This window comes from Clinocottus analis, unplaced genomic scaffold (genome assembly GCF_023055335.1).
Source record: "Clinocottus analis isolate CAN_PGR_092001 unplaced genomic scaffold, fCliAna1.0.p SCAF_12, whole genome shotgun sequence".
NCBI classification, from domain to species: Eukaryota; Metazoa; Chordata; class Actinopteri; order Perciformes; family Cottidae; genus Clinocottus; species Clinocottus analis.
The window spans coordinates 14,931,041-14,949,077 of NW_027175843.1; the positions used below are offsets into that span (position 1 = coordinate 14,931,041).

Genomic DNA, 18,037 nt, shown 5'->3' on the forward strand with positions numbered 1-18,037 from the left:
ATATCAATCATGTATGTCATATGCATTACATGTGTTTCAAATATATTATGCTGTTAATAATGTACACACAACATCTATAGTCTTCCTGAACCAATGTGAGGTCCTGGGACAGAGGATGTCGTATGTGTATTTTGCAAAACCCTCTGAGGCAAATTTGTAAATTTGGGCTGTAAAAAATAATTTGAAATCCATCTATTCTTGTTTTATTATTCGTCATTTAAGGGTTCAGTTTAAAAAAAAAAAAATGCTTTTATTTAATTCACCATATTTTAAAACCTCTGAAACATGTTCCCTTCCATCTCACAGCATGTTCTCTCAGGTGGGGTTCAAAGGAGGAAAAAAAAAAAAAATCCTATCACGGGTCTATTTTACCATATCGAGGTCCTTGTTGAACAATTTGGAAAGCCCTGCACTTGAACCAACGAGATAACACACGTACACACACATATACACGCGCGCGCGCGCGCGCACGCACACACGCCACTGCCTTGTCAGCTAACCCCCTCTAGTGCCGAGCACCCCTGCACAGATGCGTACAGCCTCCCACCGCAGCCGCCGCTTCAGCTGCTCCTTCGCTGCATCCCCAACGCGCCTCTCTGCTCACCGGCCCCATCTCGCCGCTGCAGCGGACCGGACTGGAGACCGCCAGGGAGCTGGAGACAGACAGGGGGGTCCAGGCAGTGAGCTGCTCGTCCGCCACATCGCTGCGCGAACAGGATTTCCTCAACTCTGGCACGACTCTGTGCGCTCTCCGGAGACGCGCACGACTAACGAGGACGTTTTTAGAGTGTTTCTTTGAAACAATGCAACACCAGCGGCTGAAGTCCACGGGAGGTTTGCAAAGTTATTACGAGCTATAGGTGTTCCTCACGTGTCGGAACATTCTGATTTCACTTTCGATAATTGCGCCACTTTATCCAAACAATCGGTCCGTTCCGCGCCGTCGCCGTCGCCCGCAGGTATGGAGCTCCTCGTGTTGTGTTCCGTCAGCCGGCAGGTTTCTCCAACCGGAACCGAATGTAAGGACCAGTGGATCGGTGCTTGAGGAGGATCCCAGCCACGCTTCTCCGTGAACACGTTACCTCTCGGCTAGAAGTACCTCGTATTAAGCCGGTGATCAATGTTGCAGCAGACATGAGTTTCGGAAACAGATTTTTCCTCTTTTCACTCTTTCTTGGATTTTCCCTCACTCGCTTCAGCCAGAGCAACCAAGGTGAGTTTCATGGTTCCTTCCCACAGTAACTTATTTTTCTCTCATTTCACCACAGCAAGAACCACTACAGTCACAGACTCCACACAAGAACAGATCCTGATACCATCACGGCAGCAGACTGTCACGGAGGAAAGGTCCTGTAGTGGTATCCAAGCAGTGCGCAAAGACATTGGGAACTTGTCTATATTGTTGTTGTTTTTTGGTGAAATACAATATAGTATCACTATTTTTAATTGCTACCTTGCACATAACCGTACCATGCCACAGTCCAGATTCAGATTAAACGTGTATTTATTCCCAGTGCAGTTCAACGTGAAATAAACTTCAGCTCAGTGTTTAACAATGTCACCGATAAAAACATGAAATACAGTTTTTATGGAAATCAGCTGCTGAAGTGACAAACCTGAGGCTGCTATAATTACTCACGCTGCATCACGCGCACGCGCGCGCGCACACACACACAGTACGGGCAGACACAGGAGACAGTAAAACAGAGCAGCCACAGATTGAATCATAAGTGGGTGACAGAGTGAGAATGTGCGTGCGCCTGTTTGAGTGCAGACTCGAGTGTATGTGTTGTGCACACACAGTGAAAGGTTCTGAGCGGCCAAAGATGCACTTATTCGCGAAAGCGTATTCATGTGCACGTGCACGTGTACTTGTGTGTGCACTTTGTGTTGCTCTTAAATGCCCATTCTGTCTTCATGTGGTGTGAGTGCAGTGGCAAACGTGCCACTGCACTCACACAGGGCAACACTCCTGCACGTGCACCTCTTTTGCAGAAGCTTGTCTTTGTGTGCGTGTGGTGTGTGTGCGTGTGCGCGCGTGTATGTGCATGTGAGTGTTCCTCCGTGGCTCTATGCACACACACACACGCACACACACACACACACACACACACACACACACACACACACACACACGCACGCACACACAGCCGCAGCATCAGTGAGGTTTAAAATAGTCGTATTGATTGTGCGGGACACAGCGGGATCTGCCCCCCAGGTTATATTTTATTGTTCTCTCAGTTCAATAAGAGCGATGCTACTCCATGTTTGCCAAGACAGCTGCTACATAACAGCCTCGCTCCGTGTTTTTCTCTGCCACAGATTGAATGATTGAACTGATGTCTGCTTTCTGCTGTACTTTAGTTTCTCATATTGACCAGTCTGGGACCAGGTCCTTGTCCACCACAGGGTGGTGCAGCTCAGAATAGAAGAAAAAAAAAACTAAACAAGTGATGATAACTCAGATGACAAAGAAAAGTGTCTCATTAGAGGCTGAGGGATTTACGTTTCTCGGCTTGCCACATCACGCTGGTTTTTCAATTTATTGCAATTGCCCAAATAATTCCAGGTTCCAGCTGCGTGGCTTGTTGAGGGCAATTTAATGTCGGGCTTGCGTGGTTATTGAGGAGACTAAATTGCGCAGGGGCATGGATGCAAGTGTCTTTCTCCACCTTTGCACCCGATTCATGTTGAGATCCAGCAACCTCATGACCATAAAAAGATAAACAAGTAAACATATTGTTTTTCCTGCTGGGCGACATTACACACAGGCGTTTTTATTGTAGTTTGATACGTATGAACACAGACAAACAGAACTCAACAGATTGGGGATTTCACAGACACAATTGGGAAAGATGTCGGCTGTTAGAAGAGCAATAAAAAAAAAACAATCACCTTTTGCTTCTCACCTGTGTGCCTCCGTTCACAGCAACACATCAGATAATCCCTCACATCAACCCTACTGGGATTGCAGACAGTTATTAACAAAGCTCTACTCACTCACTGCCCAATTTGAACAAAGCTGTTTTCCCCATCAATACATCTCTTCCCATAATCTTAACTTTTTTTTTTTACCCATTTTACTCCCTTGTGAAGTCGGCAGCAGTTATATTTATAATTCAAATTCACGGATCTCGTTTCATAACCTGATTTATTGAGGCCTTGTAGAATGTTTCCGAGCAGAAGATTGCTCATAGCCAGCAAATCAAGAGAAGATGCTTTTATTTCACACTTCTGCCATTGTTCAGATTGAGGGATTCAGACATGAAAAATCAAGAAAACAATCAATCCGTGGGAAATAGGAGAAGGATCAAAGCCCCGCGTGTGACTGTTATTTTCTTTTTCGGTCAACTGCATCCTACTGACACACCGCTGGATTGTTGAAAGTTCAAAGCAAGTTAGTAAAACATAAGAGGAAACTGGCTATTGGGCTGCTTACAAATTTAGATTGCAAGACTCAAAAGGATCTAAGAAATCATCATCAAAATAATAGCTTTCTGCATGTATTCATGTGGATGGCTGAATAAAGCGTTTGCTCTCATTGGCACCACCTGCAGAGCTGCAAGATCAGCATCACTGCTGGAGATTAACAAGATGTCACCAGAAGTGTGCTGTCAAGGAAAATCAATCAATCAGTCAATTCACTGCAGCCGCAAAATTGTTCACTCTGCACCTCTGACTCGCAAGCCACAGTGTGTGTGTGTGTGTATATATATATATATATATATATATATATATATATATATATATATATATATATATATATATATATACACACACACAATTCAATATTAGTGTTTACATTGTGAAGTTCTTTGGATTTTTCTTCCTATTAGTACAAAACTGTGCATGTTCTAGTAAGCTATGTTATGATTGTCAGATGTAATTTTATCCGAGTTTAAGTTCCCTCAGTGTATACCCGACATTAAGTGAAGCACATGCTGCTACATGCAATAAAATGTGTTTCCACGAAGGTCCTCTAGCGAGAGAGATTGAAATGATTTTACACGGGAGACTGGAGTGTGAGGGCCCGGCTTCCTCAAAGGCATTCCTGCATTAAGATAACGATTGTTGAGCTGTGCCGTATGTGAGCTTTATGGAGATCTACTTCATACTTTACACTTGAGGAAAATAACTCATACCACTCATGAATAGTCAAACAAATATGCGAATCAGTGAACGCTGTTTCATTTTGTCATTTCTATGAATTAATAATGGAAAAGCTGCCCGTTGCTGTAAGCAAATCTGGAAAAGCAACTACAAAAGCTTCTTTTCGTTGTGAGTAACATACATATACACTAATGTGATCTAAAGCTGATCTCATTGAAGACTGCTGTGGCTCTCTGTGAGCCCGTGTATAGCTGCACTCTAATCAATGATACCACTGCAGGTGTTCTGCCTTTGAAAGCAGATTAAAAACACTTGTTTTCATTGCCGATGTGTGGCCGTAACTGCAACATGCTCATGTTTAACATTGTGCCAGCACTTAAGCGCTGAATGGATGATTCACATGGTATTGGTATTAATTCCCTTTACTAATCTCTCACTTACAAACACTTCCAGCAGATGACACCCGAGGTACCCCTTAAGCATCAGTTTGGGGAAGAGTCGGGGACTCTAGTGGCTCACGTGACAAACCAATGTGGAAAGAGTCATGTGACTAGCGACTGACGTCATAAACTCTACGGCAAAACTGTTTCACACCGGACATGAACAGTGGGCTCATGGGTGAAAGTCCTGTGTTTGTTTGTTTTTTCCCCCCCATCCACCAACCAATCCACACGGCTTTAGCAGACTCCTTGCTCTCAAATATTCTGTCAGTTTTTCTGACAATCTAATAACGATGCGGGAGGGTTGACTCCGGAGCACTGCGTCGCTCCAGACGCTGTGTACCAGGCGCTAAGGGGCCACTGATCAAGCTGTGAAACCGAGCGGTGAGAACGGGTTGGTTGTTGATTGTTTGATCTTCGTGGGGAGTGGAGAGAGTGTTGAAAATCTTGTCATGCCTGTCAGGTTTCCTTTGCCATGGATAGTCATCCATTACGCAGCATATCATCCCCTCTGTTGAGAGCCCAGCACTTTGTTTACACCACTAAACGACAGTGTGCCATCCTCACTTAAATACTCACCAAAATCAATTTTCACAAGACTGTGTTCATCAAATGCTGTTGTTTGTCTTTAGACTTGCTGTTTACCGGAATGGGAGCCTGCAAATGAAATGGTTTTGTTCAGAAGTAAGGTTTGCTTTTCTTTTTGAATCACCGCAAAACATTTCTTCAGCATTTAAAAAAATGTTTATTTAATCTTTCTCCACAAAAGAAACCACAGTGCTGCTGGAAGCAAATGTACCTAATCAGCCCAATAATGGATGTTTTAAGAACCACACGAAATTCATACCTTTTTCAACACTCCCTTTTTGATTCACGACAGTCCTGAAGGGAGGAGGGGCGGGGGGGGGGACACATTATAACACATAACCCACCAGGAAGCACCATTTTTTGTAGGATTTCTTCAACGAGGTGTAGATATAGCCGTTACACTAGTAGTCAGCTGGCATCACTTTTTTTTTCTTTTTCTGAACACTCAAATTGTCCCCAAATCTAATTTACATGATGTAACACTGGTTCAGACTGGCTTTGAGTCTTTTGTGCCGGCTGTAGTTATTTTGAGGTGTTTGTGTGGCCTGAGAAGGCTGTAGGCCAGACAGGAGATGTCATAATTCTACTGTAGCTCCGTATATTTATGAGCTGGCCAGCTCATGTTCTATTTATATCCAACCAGTGGAAGTCCCAAAGGACCCTCAGCTCCAGGCAGGGTTTGTGGGTGCGTCGTTGAAAGATAACTCTATGGAAGAAGAGAGAGCGAGAGAGAGAGAGAGAGAGAGAGAGAGAGAGAGAGAGAGAGAGAGAGAGAGAGAGAGAGAGAGAGAGCTCAATAGACGTTGACCCAGCCAGCACGAACAGTGCCTGTATGTAATGTTTTTTAAATTAATACATAGTTTTCGGTTGTTGTTGTTTTAGGTCATACCTGTAACTCCTCTAATGTCAATTCAAAGTCCACCAGATGTTTCATTCCAAAAGTATTTCAGTATTTTGGTTTTGGTTAAGTTTGTTTCCTGTTTTATTTTGAAGTTCCCTGCTTCTTTTGTCCAGTGGGTGTTTGACTTCTTGCCCATGTGGTTTTTCCTCCTTTCAGCTGTGTTAAGTGTTGGATTTGTCTGCTCTTTTTCGCTTGAGTTTTCTTCCACGTATTTCCCTGATCCTGTTTTATGTCATTTTGCCTGCTCATTTTTTTGGGCCCGTCCCCAGGACACAGTTTTGCAACGACACAAAAGTTGTTTCTTAGCTCTTATACAGTTTGAAAATAAGGTTTTGACCACATTTCTCTTTTAGATCCTTCCCCACACCGCCTCCTAATGTACATCTGCTGTTCTTTATTTATAGCAAAGGGAAGTGTGAAAACGCTCACTGCAGTGAGTAACACGGCCAATTCTCAGTAATTAGGCCATCATCCAGGGACAGTGCTGCTTGGTGCTTACCTGCCCACAGTAGTCTAATGGTGTCCATTAACACCATTGCATTGCCAGCGAATCGTCCAGCAAGGCTCTGGCACTGAAAAATATCTGCATGTCAACTTCTCTTTGCTGTGGTGGACAGGATAGTCAGTCACTAGAACCATCCTGAGTCATCTTCTGCTATGCTTTCATAGAAATCAATGTCCATTTTTGACAGTTTAGGCTCCGATTGAAAAAACTTAATATGTTTCATTAAATTTGCTGTTTTCTTTTGTAAAGTCTTTAGTAGGAAATATCATCTGCAGTACAGGATTTAATACACTTTATGACTTCAAGTTGTCTGGAAGTTACCAGAAGAATACCTGGGTAGGTATCATGAGTAGTTTTTGGCACAATGCTTTATCTCGCAATGTAAACGAAAGGAAAACATTTAATTTGTGTATTCGCCCCAATGATTAAGATTTGTTCCTTTGGCCCTTTGGTCCTTCTGCCAAACAAACCACACCAAAAAACAGAACCTCCTTGGCGGAGGTAATAGGAAGAGTAAAATGTTTCATGTCAGTCTTAATGGTAGAGTTTAAGCTAATTATCATAGTTGAATTACATTAATCACAAACCTTACTGAAAATCTATTGGTATTATTCAAATTGCAAAGTGGTCAGGCCTTACATATGATCAGTAAAACGTCAACTATTGCATGAACTTGTCTCGCTCTCTTCTCTTTTACTCTTGCTGCACAGGATGTCTGTCTCTTTCCCTGAGTCCTCCCTTTTGCTTAGGGAATGTGATTTTACCAATTCCCAGCTGTCAGTCATTCACACCGAATATGGATTTTTACAGATAACATTTCTATGGCACTGCCTTTAAATTTAAGGGAAAGCACATTTCTCTCTCCTTAAAAAAGCTCATTTATAGCCGAGGTTACAGGAAGCACACATAACCATTATGTTTTAGAATACATTCCCTGGCACATGAGGAGTTCCCGCTCCATTAACATGACCTCAGCAGCTCATTGCGTTTACCTCTCCTTGCATATGCCAATGGCTGTTTGGTTGGTGAGGAAATGAGACAGTGGGCAAAAAGTGTGTGCTTAAGTGGTAAAATAAGGATTCAACATTTACGATATATATTTTTCCCCCTTTTTTTCTTTTTTTCGTAAACATTAACGAGAATAATAAAGTATCTTCAATATTCTTTATTGACAAAATGTTTTAAGCATCCTGTTTTTTTTTCTCGTGGCAACTGGTTCACTTTCCAGCAGGCAGCTGTTTTCCGTAACAGAACTCTAATGAAGTTCTGTAGACGACCAACTCAGCACCAATTAGCAACTAGCTGCTGAACATAGAGGAGCGTATATGTGCTAAACAGCCAGATATGTTCCTCAATGCTTAGTGTAAACCCATGCAGTGGGTTTCCAGAATCACAATTCCAAATTAATGCTAATGCCAGTTAATATTTGTTATACTGTATGTGTAAATAGGCAACTGTTTGCTAACAAGTTTTCCATGCATATTCATTTTAAAGGTGATGCTATGTCCTTGTTTACAGCTTGTTACGCTGTCTCCAGTGGCCTAAAGTTAGATTTATTCTGTTTGTAGGCATTTTATAATTCGGATTTAATAATGAATTTGAACAATTCTACTGTTGGACAAGTGGAACTCCAGGAAAGAGTGATGTTAGTCCCTGTATCTCACTGTGAAAAACAGCTTTTTTAATTCAAATTATGGACGGGACTATGACAGAAGCTCATAGAGAAACAGGTTATATTGCATTCTTGACTATTTGAAAGAATATTTTGTGAATCAGTTAGCAGCTGTTATATTTGAGGATACTGTATTTGTTGCAGAACTCCTTGCAAATACAGAATCACAAAATCACAGAATAAATAAGCATTTTATGGCATTGTTTTTTATACATTTGCCTGCTGTACAACCACTCTGATGCTGGAAGCATCACTCTGTGTATAACAACTCGGGGGTCTCGTATCCTCTATGCTTTTCTTACCTCTTGAATGTTGTGATACACCTGTTTGACTCGATCCAAAACAGGTGTCACACTATGTTGTGTGTCACATACCAGTTCTCTGGGAGGTGGAAGTGGAGGAGCATTTAGTTGTATATGACACGCACGCAAAATGAAAACCTCAGTGAGCAGATGCTTGGACAATATCTGTCAACCACGCTCCATCAAAGGTGTACTGGCTCGTAGCTCGGGAACAGAGAGCATCAAAACTGTCCCTTCTTCCTTTATGCTCGCCTTGATCTTGACAGAGTGCATTCACAGGTATCACTTGATTTGCAAATATCACTTTCAATTTGTAAAATATATGAAAGTAGTACTTTCTTTGAGGTACATTCAGTTGTTTTAACTATACATCCCAAAGCAGTGATGTCAATGGAGATTTAGTCAGGAGATATTTCCACTGATAGAAATTTGTGTCGGCATAATTTGCCCCCAAGGACCACTTCCAGAGCTGTAAGTGGTCAGCCTTGACTGACTGATACTTGAAACGCAGTCGTAGAAGAATACACTATGATTTGTCAGAAATCAGTGTCCGTAACATTTTAAGACCGAAGTCAATGGCTACTCAAAGACAAGTTTAAAGATGAGATTTGTGTCGACTGATTTTTGATGACTCGGCACGTGAGATAAATGATTGGCTTGGACTCGAGCCTCTCGAGTCTAGTGCGGTGGTTTTTCTGCCAGCTATCACTCTGACCCTGATTACCAGTTGGTTCCCTATACTTACTTCATGATGCAGTTCATTCACACACAATTGGGACATTACGGTATTTTCACACATACTGTGCCAAATGCACATGTGACAAGGTGACTGGATGGGCTCCATGTAATATGTATGGATTTTTGAAAATGCTACATTATTTGTGTCCACAGTCTATTCCCTAATGTTGTCACAAATGTAGGCAAACACGTTTTTTTATATTTAGTCGAGTTATACTGGCATCACACTGAAGGTAAATCCAGGAAGCCATGTCTGCTCCTTTTCACTGTGAATCAGTTGTCTTTGTGAGAGACACGTTGCTCCTGAATTATTAAATATTCTTTCCTTGAGGACATGACAAAATATTGTCGAGGATGGTAATAGTTCCAGTGTGAAATGGCTTTGCCTTTTTAACACTACCTGCAAGGTTGGATTCAACTGACAATAATATCATGCTGTACCAATATTAATGTCACTGTATATTAATAGCTATACCCAAGCTCCATATTACATACCTAAAAACCATACCAATGATATTATTCCTATTTTGCATGAAGAAACAAATTAAACAAAACTACGGAATTGAAGATGTATGTCTATCCTTGATTACATTTCTGGAAGAGGCTCAGCCATAGGCAGAAGAAAAGCGTGTTGTTGTTAATGAGATCGGGGTAAAGCTGGGAAAGGGATGGCCGGGGAGGGAATGGACTGTTGACAGCAATCTGACTGTAATCCATCAGTCCCCAAATTGTGTTGCAAGTGGTGAAAATGTTGCTCCGACTGTATACGCCGCCATGCTCATAAATATTCATCCATAAAACTCAATTCTGTTAATATAAAAAAATGTCTAAATGATCACGCCTATGACTGATATTTCAATTTCCGTGTGAAAATAGGACTTTTTGTGTTTTGACAGATTGCTAATGGTTGTATTTTCCTTGCCTCTTTTTCCCATTTCAGTTGTGCTGCTGGATACAACGTCTGTGCTTGGAGAGCTTGGATGGAAGACGTATCCTATAAACGGGGTAAGGAGAGCAACTCTTGCCTTAGCGTACTTTTCCGCGCGCCTTGATCAAATTGCAGGACCATATCTGCACCGACGACATAAACTATTATCAAAATGGGTAGCAGTGATCTTTTTCATATTCACATCCTGGTATTTTTAGATCCCTTTGTCCTCATGGGAAATCCTGTAACCTCACGAAAGATAATGAACAAGGTCTCCAAGGAATCTTCACCTATGCTGTTCAATCTTTCCCTATCAATTGGGCCTCAGAAATGTTTGACTGACTCTTTAATGTCAGCCAAAGGAAAGCCGATGCTCACAAAGCTAAATCCATATTGCGAAAATGCAGTGTTCAAGTCTTCCTTTTACCTCTGGTTGTCTGTCAGTAGTTAGCGAGACAGTATAACTGCATGGCCTGTACCTTATTCTGTATTTTGGTCAGTCAATTTCCCAAAAGGGTATTCCCATTTTGTCTTGGCAGTAAATGCCTCCAGCTCTTCAAAAGTACCATGTCCGACTGAAAATCTAAACTTTTAAAACTGCAGCGAGTGCCAAACTGAAGGTATCATAATAATGAAATATAGATGTGCTGACAACAAACTGTGGTATCCTCAGATCAAAACCTTCATGTTGCATCAAAACCTCTCTCTCTCTCTAGTCTGTCAGAATCCCTGAGGGACTGATAGAAAGTGTCCTGACGTTATAGAGTGAGCAACAAATGCAGAATTGCCCTACATCCACCTCTTTCTTCACCTCCAATGTCCTGCTCTTGTCTCCATACCTATCAACTACGGCACAGGCTACTTTCAAGATGGAGAATGATTACGGGATAGCGGCTGTCCAACTGTGTCCATGCAACTCTGACTATAAGCGGTTGTTGTTTGACCATGTTTAACTCCCTCCTTTCTCAAGTGTAGAAAATCCATAGTTTATTGCCAGGAAAATGCCTGGAGCTTTAACCTTCTTTTATGTAGTGTCTTTCAAAATGTCAAGTGCTTTACTCAATGAGCTTACTGCTTGTGGGTGCAGTGTCGATCTGTGTCGTATCTTACCGGTTGTGATCTCTCGGAACATAATAAAGATTCATAAATAAGTCTATTGAGGAGAAAATTATGTTTAGAATGTGCTGTGTTTACAGTGTAAGCAGAAATAGTCTGAGGAGCTCGTGCTAGTGTGCCACCCAAAGCATGATGGGTTCTGTAGTGCCAGAACATTCAAAATAAAAAAATACAAATACTCAGGGAATATTAGTCCTCAGAACACAGACGTTTCCTTCTGTTATCTTCAATATCCCTGCTAAGATCCAGAGGCCGTGTCATGAACCTGTATTTGTAAAAAAAGAAGAAAAACAATGGTTCAAAGTGTTTACGAGCAGCACAAAGTAGTGCAAAAATAGCAGAAAAATGAGCTGAAACTCTAACTTTCAAGAAGGGGTTCATCTTGAACTCACTGCTCCATCTATCTCACAGGAATGCAATAATCAGAATGGTTATCGTGACTGTAAAAGAGGAAATAAAAACAAGATAAATGACTGCAAGCAGACTGAATAAGGGGGGAAAAAGCAACAGTGACGGATCTAACGGATCCTCTTGTTTAGGTTGTCTTTAAGCGTTTGAGAGGCCTGCCAGTAAGCACAAAATATTTTGTCTTTCTTTTTTGAGCTATGCAGTGTGTCCTCCACCCTCCACTCCCCTTAAAACTCCACACTTACCACATAAAGTCTCCCTGGGTTTTGACTTTACATGATCCTCTGCTGGAAGATCCCTAAGGTCCGCCTAGCCCTTCTCCTTCTCTCTATCTCTCCCTGCAAGGCCCTCGGTGGCCCATATCAGGGTTATGGAGGTGATTACATCATGTAGGTCGTGGTGACAGCCGCCCACAGCATTAAGGAAGAGGAGAGAGGGAGGCTGCTGCTGCCATGATTAAGCTGTCAGCCCGCTCCCATCCTCACTCATCCGCTATCCTCCGATTTACCATTAATATTTAAGGCATCGAGGTGAGAGGGCCTGAGGGAAGGTGTGAAGATCTGGGGAGGTAAAACAGTTTAAATCCCCCTCACTACCAGGGAGCCAGCAAGAGGAAGTCAATCCCCACCATATTAGACACAGCCCGGTATCAGTCCGATACAGCAGCACGCCATGTAGTAGCCTATCAGAGTCGCACACTGGTTTGAGTTCTGGATGCAAACTGCTGTCAGTCAGTCCTGCCCAATGCACACCTTAGAATAATTTCAACTGCTCCAATATGATTACCTGATGATGAGTTTGCCAGGAATACAGCTGGTCGTATGATATAAATGTGAAGGTGAAGTGGAAATTGGGGTGTATATTTATGGATGAGTTTTTATCAAAAGCCAGTAAACAGCCCTTGTAAAGAGAGTAAGGTGAGTGGTTTTGTAGAAGAGGAAGGTTAACCACAAATAGCCTAGACAGTGGTGGCCTGCCAGCATTAAAACACAGGACATTGTGGCATTCTTTACACCGTGGTCAGCACCTCTCCAACACTAGTGTGCATTCCCCCACTCGCTCATCCTTTCGGCATAATCCCCAAAATGTGTCAAGTGCCCTTGAGCAAGACACAGAAGCCCTAAAGCTGCTTACTCTCAAAATGTAAAATGGATGGAAGGTTCAATGCCAAAATCAAAAGAAATTGCATTTGATTTTGTCAATGTGAAAAGTTGTTTACTTGTGTACTTATAGCCTACTTTTTTAATTTTTTTTTATTCATAATTTGACTAATCTATGTGTAGGGCTGTAGTATTTTGCAATGTTTATATTTGCGTCCAATTTGTGATTTTAATAGATTTTAATGTATAATCACAAATACCACATCTTTGCAATTGAGAAACACTGCATGCATGGTACAAGTTAAAGATAAGGTTTAGCTGTCGGTCTGGGTAATGTAAGAGTGTGTTAGTAGTGCTGGACTATGAATTCCTCGCTATGGGCATACTTACCGTATAATTATCTCAGTTGCCTGGGAATGGTTTTCATTAAAGCAAAAGACTGAGACGCTTCAATCAATTAAATAATTGTGCTTGGTCTCCCTCATCACCAATGTATTTCCCTACAGTTCCACACCCCAGGGGTCTCCAGCTCAAAAACAGAAAAAGATGAAAACAGATGTTTACACACTGTAAACACGATCATACGTCTTGGTCCTGCCCAGCCTTCACTGGAAGGTGCCCTTTGATTATTTTACCTGCTCTGCTTGCAAGGTAAATAGACCTGTTTCAATTGGCCCACAAGGGGAAACCACGCACGGAGGACTGGTATGTTTGTTAATGACTTTACGCAATGTGGGAATATCCTCAGAGTCAGAAAACCCATTCACCCTCAAAGCTTTTACTCATTAGATGTATGCATATTGAACAGCAATTGATCTATATCCTGTCTTTCAAGGACTTTGACTCTGCAAAGTTTTCTCCCAGTAAAAGTTAATAATTGTGCGTGCTCGAGAACCCCGACGGCAAGTGGATTCTTCAGTGGGAAAGATGCAGGGAGGTTGTTTTCATGAGGCAAAGATGCGTGTCTCTATTCTCAGTCTTTCTCTCCATGTTCTGAAATGCTGAATAGTGATGAAGAACATCACGTCAGTGGGGTGAATGAGAGAGAGACAGGAGAGAGGAGAAGGAAAAGAGGGTTGATTTGGCGTCTGCATGCAGCCACAATAAGCTCCACTCAGAATGGGCAGACACACTGCTGAAATATGCATGAGTCATTTCCCAGTGGCGGGTGGGGGTGTGGAGCAGGGAAAGGAACATTTTATTTATTAAATTACATGAAACAGCTTTCAGGGATTAAAAAGGCCTAATGTTGCCTTTTGTTTTCACTCATTGACATCATAATGGCATCTGAGCATCAGCAGGTTGGACCACAGAGAGCGATGGTTGTCCATCATAAAGGGAGGGAATTATCCTATTTTTATCTATTGTCAGAGATCCCAAGCAGCTAATAAGTCAAATCTACCGGGGGCAGACAAACACAGCATGATGTAAGCGGGGAGTTTTCTTTAGCAGCCATCTACTTTGTCATCACAGTCACCTCTAATGTAGCTATGATGCAGGATTTTGAATGTGAAACAAGTTTATTTAAGTACGTTTGAATATGTACATGCATCTTCTTTTTGTCAGCCGCTGCTGCAAACAGGACTCTTTGCTTAACTTGACTGTCCATGGAAGGGACTTGTTTCTTACCCTCATTACAATATGGTTCCCATAAAGTCCCAAAATGCAGAATAGGCAGCAACAATTGCAACTGGATTGCAAATATGGCTAGTAAGATGAATCAGTGAGAATGGTTTAATTCCATTAAAAACATTTCGAAAAAGCAATCTGCACGACTTTGTATTGTATCTTATAACGTATTAGAATCCTACATGGAATGGGAAGTATTTTGTGTTACATACAATTTGTGTCTTATATCCTGCTCTTCCATGGCATCGAGATTGACTGTTGAACAAAAACTACACCATTTAATTCACATTGCTCTAAGTAGCAGGAGCGAATAGACGTGTGATTGACAGGCTGGGGAAGCAAAGCGTAGTATCTATAGAGTTTTGGATTCCAAATCATTTATGATTTGGCTACTGTAGCTTTCGCCATCAGCTTCCCACTGTGTTGCTGAGTGATGATGCACCGCAATAATACCCAGCTCTCTTTATCATTCTCCCAATACAACATGAGTAAGCTCAGGCAGGCGCTAGTTGACATAAAGTCCTCTGAACAAATAGGTCTGTCAGTTTAGAGGAACGTTTTCAGAGGATTGCCGTCAGATTCAGGCTTTGAGGCTTTTTTTTGTGGGGAGGGGTGAGGGAGGGCTGTGGGCTGTACTGGGAAGGGAGAGACTGGGCTGAAAAGAGAGAGAGAAGAGATTGAGGGAGATTGGAGGCTATGACGGGGAGGGATTGGATATAACGAGAGAAAGTAATGAAGACGAGTAACACATCAAACACACATTCAACTGCTTACGCACTCGAGAAAGCATTTGCACGCCCTCTCAAGCCTCTTTACTTCACCCCAATACTAATCCGTAATCTTTTTATTGCAATATTTAACCACAGTAATTGATTGCAACTACACGACCTGAGGCTTATCTCAAAGTACTTCCCGCATCCCTAATACTATTAGCCTTGAGAGTGAGCCCCGGACAACATGGAGGAGGAGGAGGGAGCGGGAAATCTGTATTTCAGTGTCCTTCATAGCTCAGATAAACTTCTCTAAGGCGTGCTGCTGAGTGATGGCCAGCAGCGCTGCAAAATGGAGGAGAAAAAAAAAAGGGAATAATCCAGAATCACTCCACTTCTCCCCACGGAGGCTCTAATATAAAAAAGGTATGATGATTTAGCACACCAGTGTTCGTCTCAGGGACCTCTGCCATAACCGGGCTTAAGCAGTGCCGGGGGATTCCTTAATTGGCTTGTTTCTTGTCAGGGACACACCGAGGCCAATATCTAATGCGCTCCCACTCGGCATCTCGCTGACAGCAGAACATATTCTGACAGCTTTTTGGGCTTACCCTCAGCATGTGAGGAATACAGTGTGGCTGAGTTAGAGGAAGACAGTGGAAGCGAGGGGGACCGAGACACTGGATGGATGCAAATGGGAACGAGAGGAGAAAATAATGGAGGGAAGAGTGAGGAGGTTATTAGTGCCTCGCTGAATGCAGGAGCTGAATACTTGAATATGGGAAGTAGCAGAAAAGAATTGAATATTTTGTTGCTGGAAGACAGGCGGAGTTTCGACAGACAGGCTTGTGTTTCTTTTGAAGAGTGAAAAGCTCTGGAAATCTTGAACATTATGTTTCAAATACAAACAGGTCAATAGTTCAGTCTAAAGAGACATTTCTAGATATGGGCTCATATCAATACTATTTAAAAAATACTGTCTTAATACAATACAAACCTACTCTGCCTCTGATTGGCTTACCCTGATATTCTAACCTAAACCAAGATTACCCTTTATTCCTAAACCTAACCAATTTAACAATGTACACGCCAATCAAAGGCAGAAATGGGCGGGAGTTGTTCATAAGCTCCCGGAAACACAGGAAAGGAATGTTATATTAAAAGTCTATAGCTTCGGTTTCATGTATGCTTCAGTTGACTCTAAGAATGCATAAATATCCTTTAAGCGTTCTTACAGGTGATTCTGTTTTAGTTTCATTTTATAGTTTCTAAAATACCCTGATATGATACTTTACTTATTATGATTTATTAAAGAGCTTTGCACAAAACATAGTTTTGAAGGTTTTCTGGAGCCGCATATCACTTTCGCTGACTGAAATGACAAATAGAGCCGCTGGCAGATTATGGCAGATTATAGCAGCCGTATCTAATTGAAAATATTGCCTTAAGTAACCAAAAGGCCAAAATGAGCCTTTGGGTTACTTACTCTCGCAACAGTTTGTTGTTACAGCAGTTTGTTGTAAGAGAAGCATTCTGTGACACCACGTCTTCATGTGGTGTTCTTGCATTTCCACAAAGCTAGCAGACTTGTGGCGTTCTCCAGCAGCTAATCACGGCCCCGCACATTGCTTTTTGGAATTGGCAAGTGCAGTTTTCTCTCTCTTCAGTTGCCTTGGTCTCGCCTTTTGGTTGTTCTCTTCTCCCCGTGTCTCATGATGCCCTCCCTCCTTCCCTAGTTTGACAACCCTTATCCCCTCTCCTTCACCCCTCGTCCTACCTCTGCTGCATATTGACGTTTGCACTGGAAGGGAACTATCTTGGTGTGTGCGTGCGTTTGGTTTAAGATGAGCTGACAAATGCTGGCAGAAGACTCCAAACACAGCCATAAGGAGACGGACAAGGAGAAAGAAAGCGATGCAGAGAGAGGTCGAAGCCAGAAAACAAATACTTTTCTATCGGTACTGAGACAAGCAGTTACACAGTTATACCTGTAGTCAAGCAGTCAATCATACATTAGCACAGACACGCAGATGAGCATATGTGATATATTCAGACAGTAGGGCAGCCAATAAGACAGTTGGTCATATACATTCGGAAAGATAAAAAGGGCTTTTAATATCGCGATATGGAAACATGTTTGAACAATTGGAACAGTCTGCTGACACACTCATACTTACAGAAACATTCATCTCTGATTTTTACTCGACAGTCTTCACATTCAGGTAAACAGGAAGTTCTTTTTTCTCGACTCAAACCTCACCAGTGTCCTCTATCTTTTTGTTTATGCACGCATATACGCGCTATTGCTCAGATTCTCACGTGCATATGGATTAAAAAAGAAGAACGAGGTTGCCCAGATAGAGAAAAACCTGCTCAAGGTCACAGTGCTTTATCTTCCACTCGGCTTTTTACTCCTGTCTGTTTTACTTGACTTGCATCAGAAAAAGAACATTACAGTGACACTGTGGCATTAAAACCTCAACTCTGCAATGTTCCAGCTGAGGTTTAACTGCAGAGCCAGCAGGCTGATCACGGCCCCGAAAAAGACCTTACATGTTGCTTGACTAACCTGGAGGAGTATTCAGGTGTTGGGTATAATTTTCTTCAGACTTAAAACACAGTATTGCTGGTGAGAGATTCAACCAGGAATTATAGCACATGTGTTATTGTTTTAGCTGTAGATGGTCATAGTCACACATGACCACGTGACTGATTCTGGTGATGCAGATGAGCGTTGGCTTCCTGCTCTGTTATTTTTGACCTTGTAATAAAACCTGTTCAAATCTGCCTTTTGTTTCAAATTATTCTGATGCCTCTCAGCCCTGACAGGCTCCATGTACATAATCCCACTAAATGACACGCCATCTTTAAAACATCGCTGACTTTTGAG

General features: G+C 42.1%; 1 protein-coding gene across 1 annotated transcript in view; it reads left to right on the plus strand.

Annotated features, from left to right (window-relative positions):
* The first annotated feature begins 680 nt into the window (after positions 1 to 680).
* epha6 (eph receptor A6) overlaps positions 681 to 18,037 on the plus strand; it is a 131,712-nt gene continuing 114,355 nt past the window's right edge. Inside the window, exons 1-2 of the mRNA XM_068571845.1 lie at positions 681 to 1,213; positions 10,197 to 10,261. Coding sequence (XP_068427946.1) covers positions 1,135 to 1,213; positions 10,197 to 10,261 — 144 coding nt within the window. The 5' untranslated portion in view covers positions 681 to 1,134. The remainder of the gene's footprint in view (positions 1,214 to 10,196; positions 10,262 to 18,037) is intronic.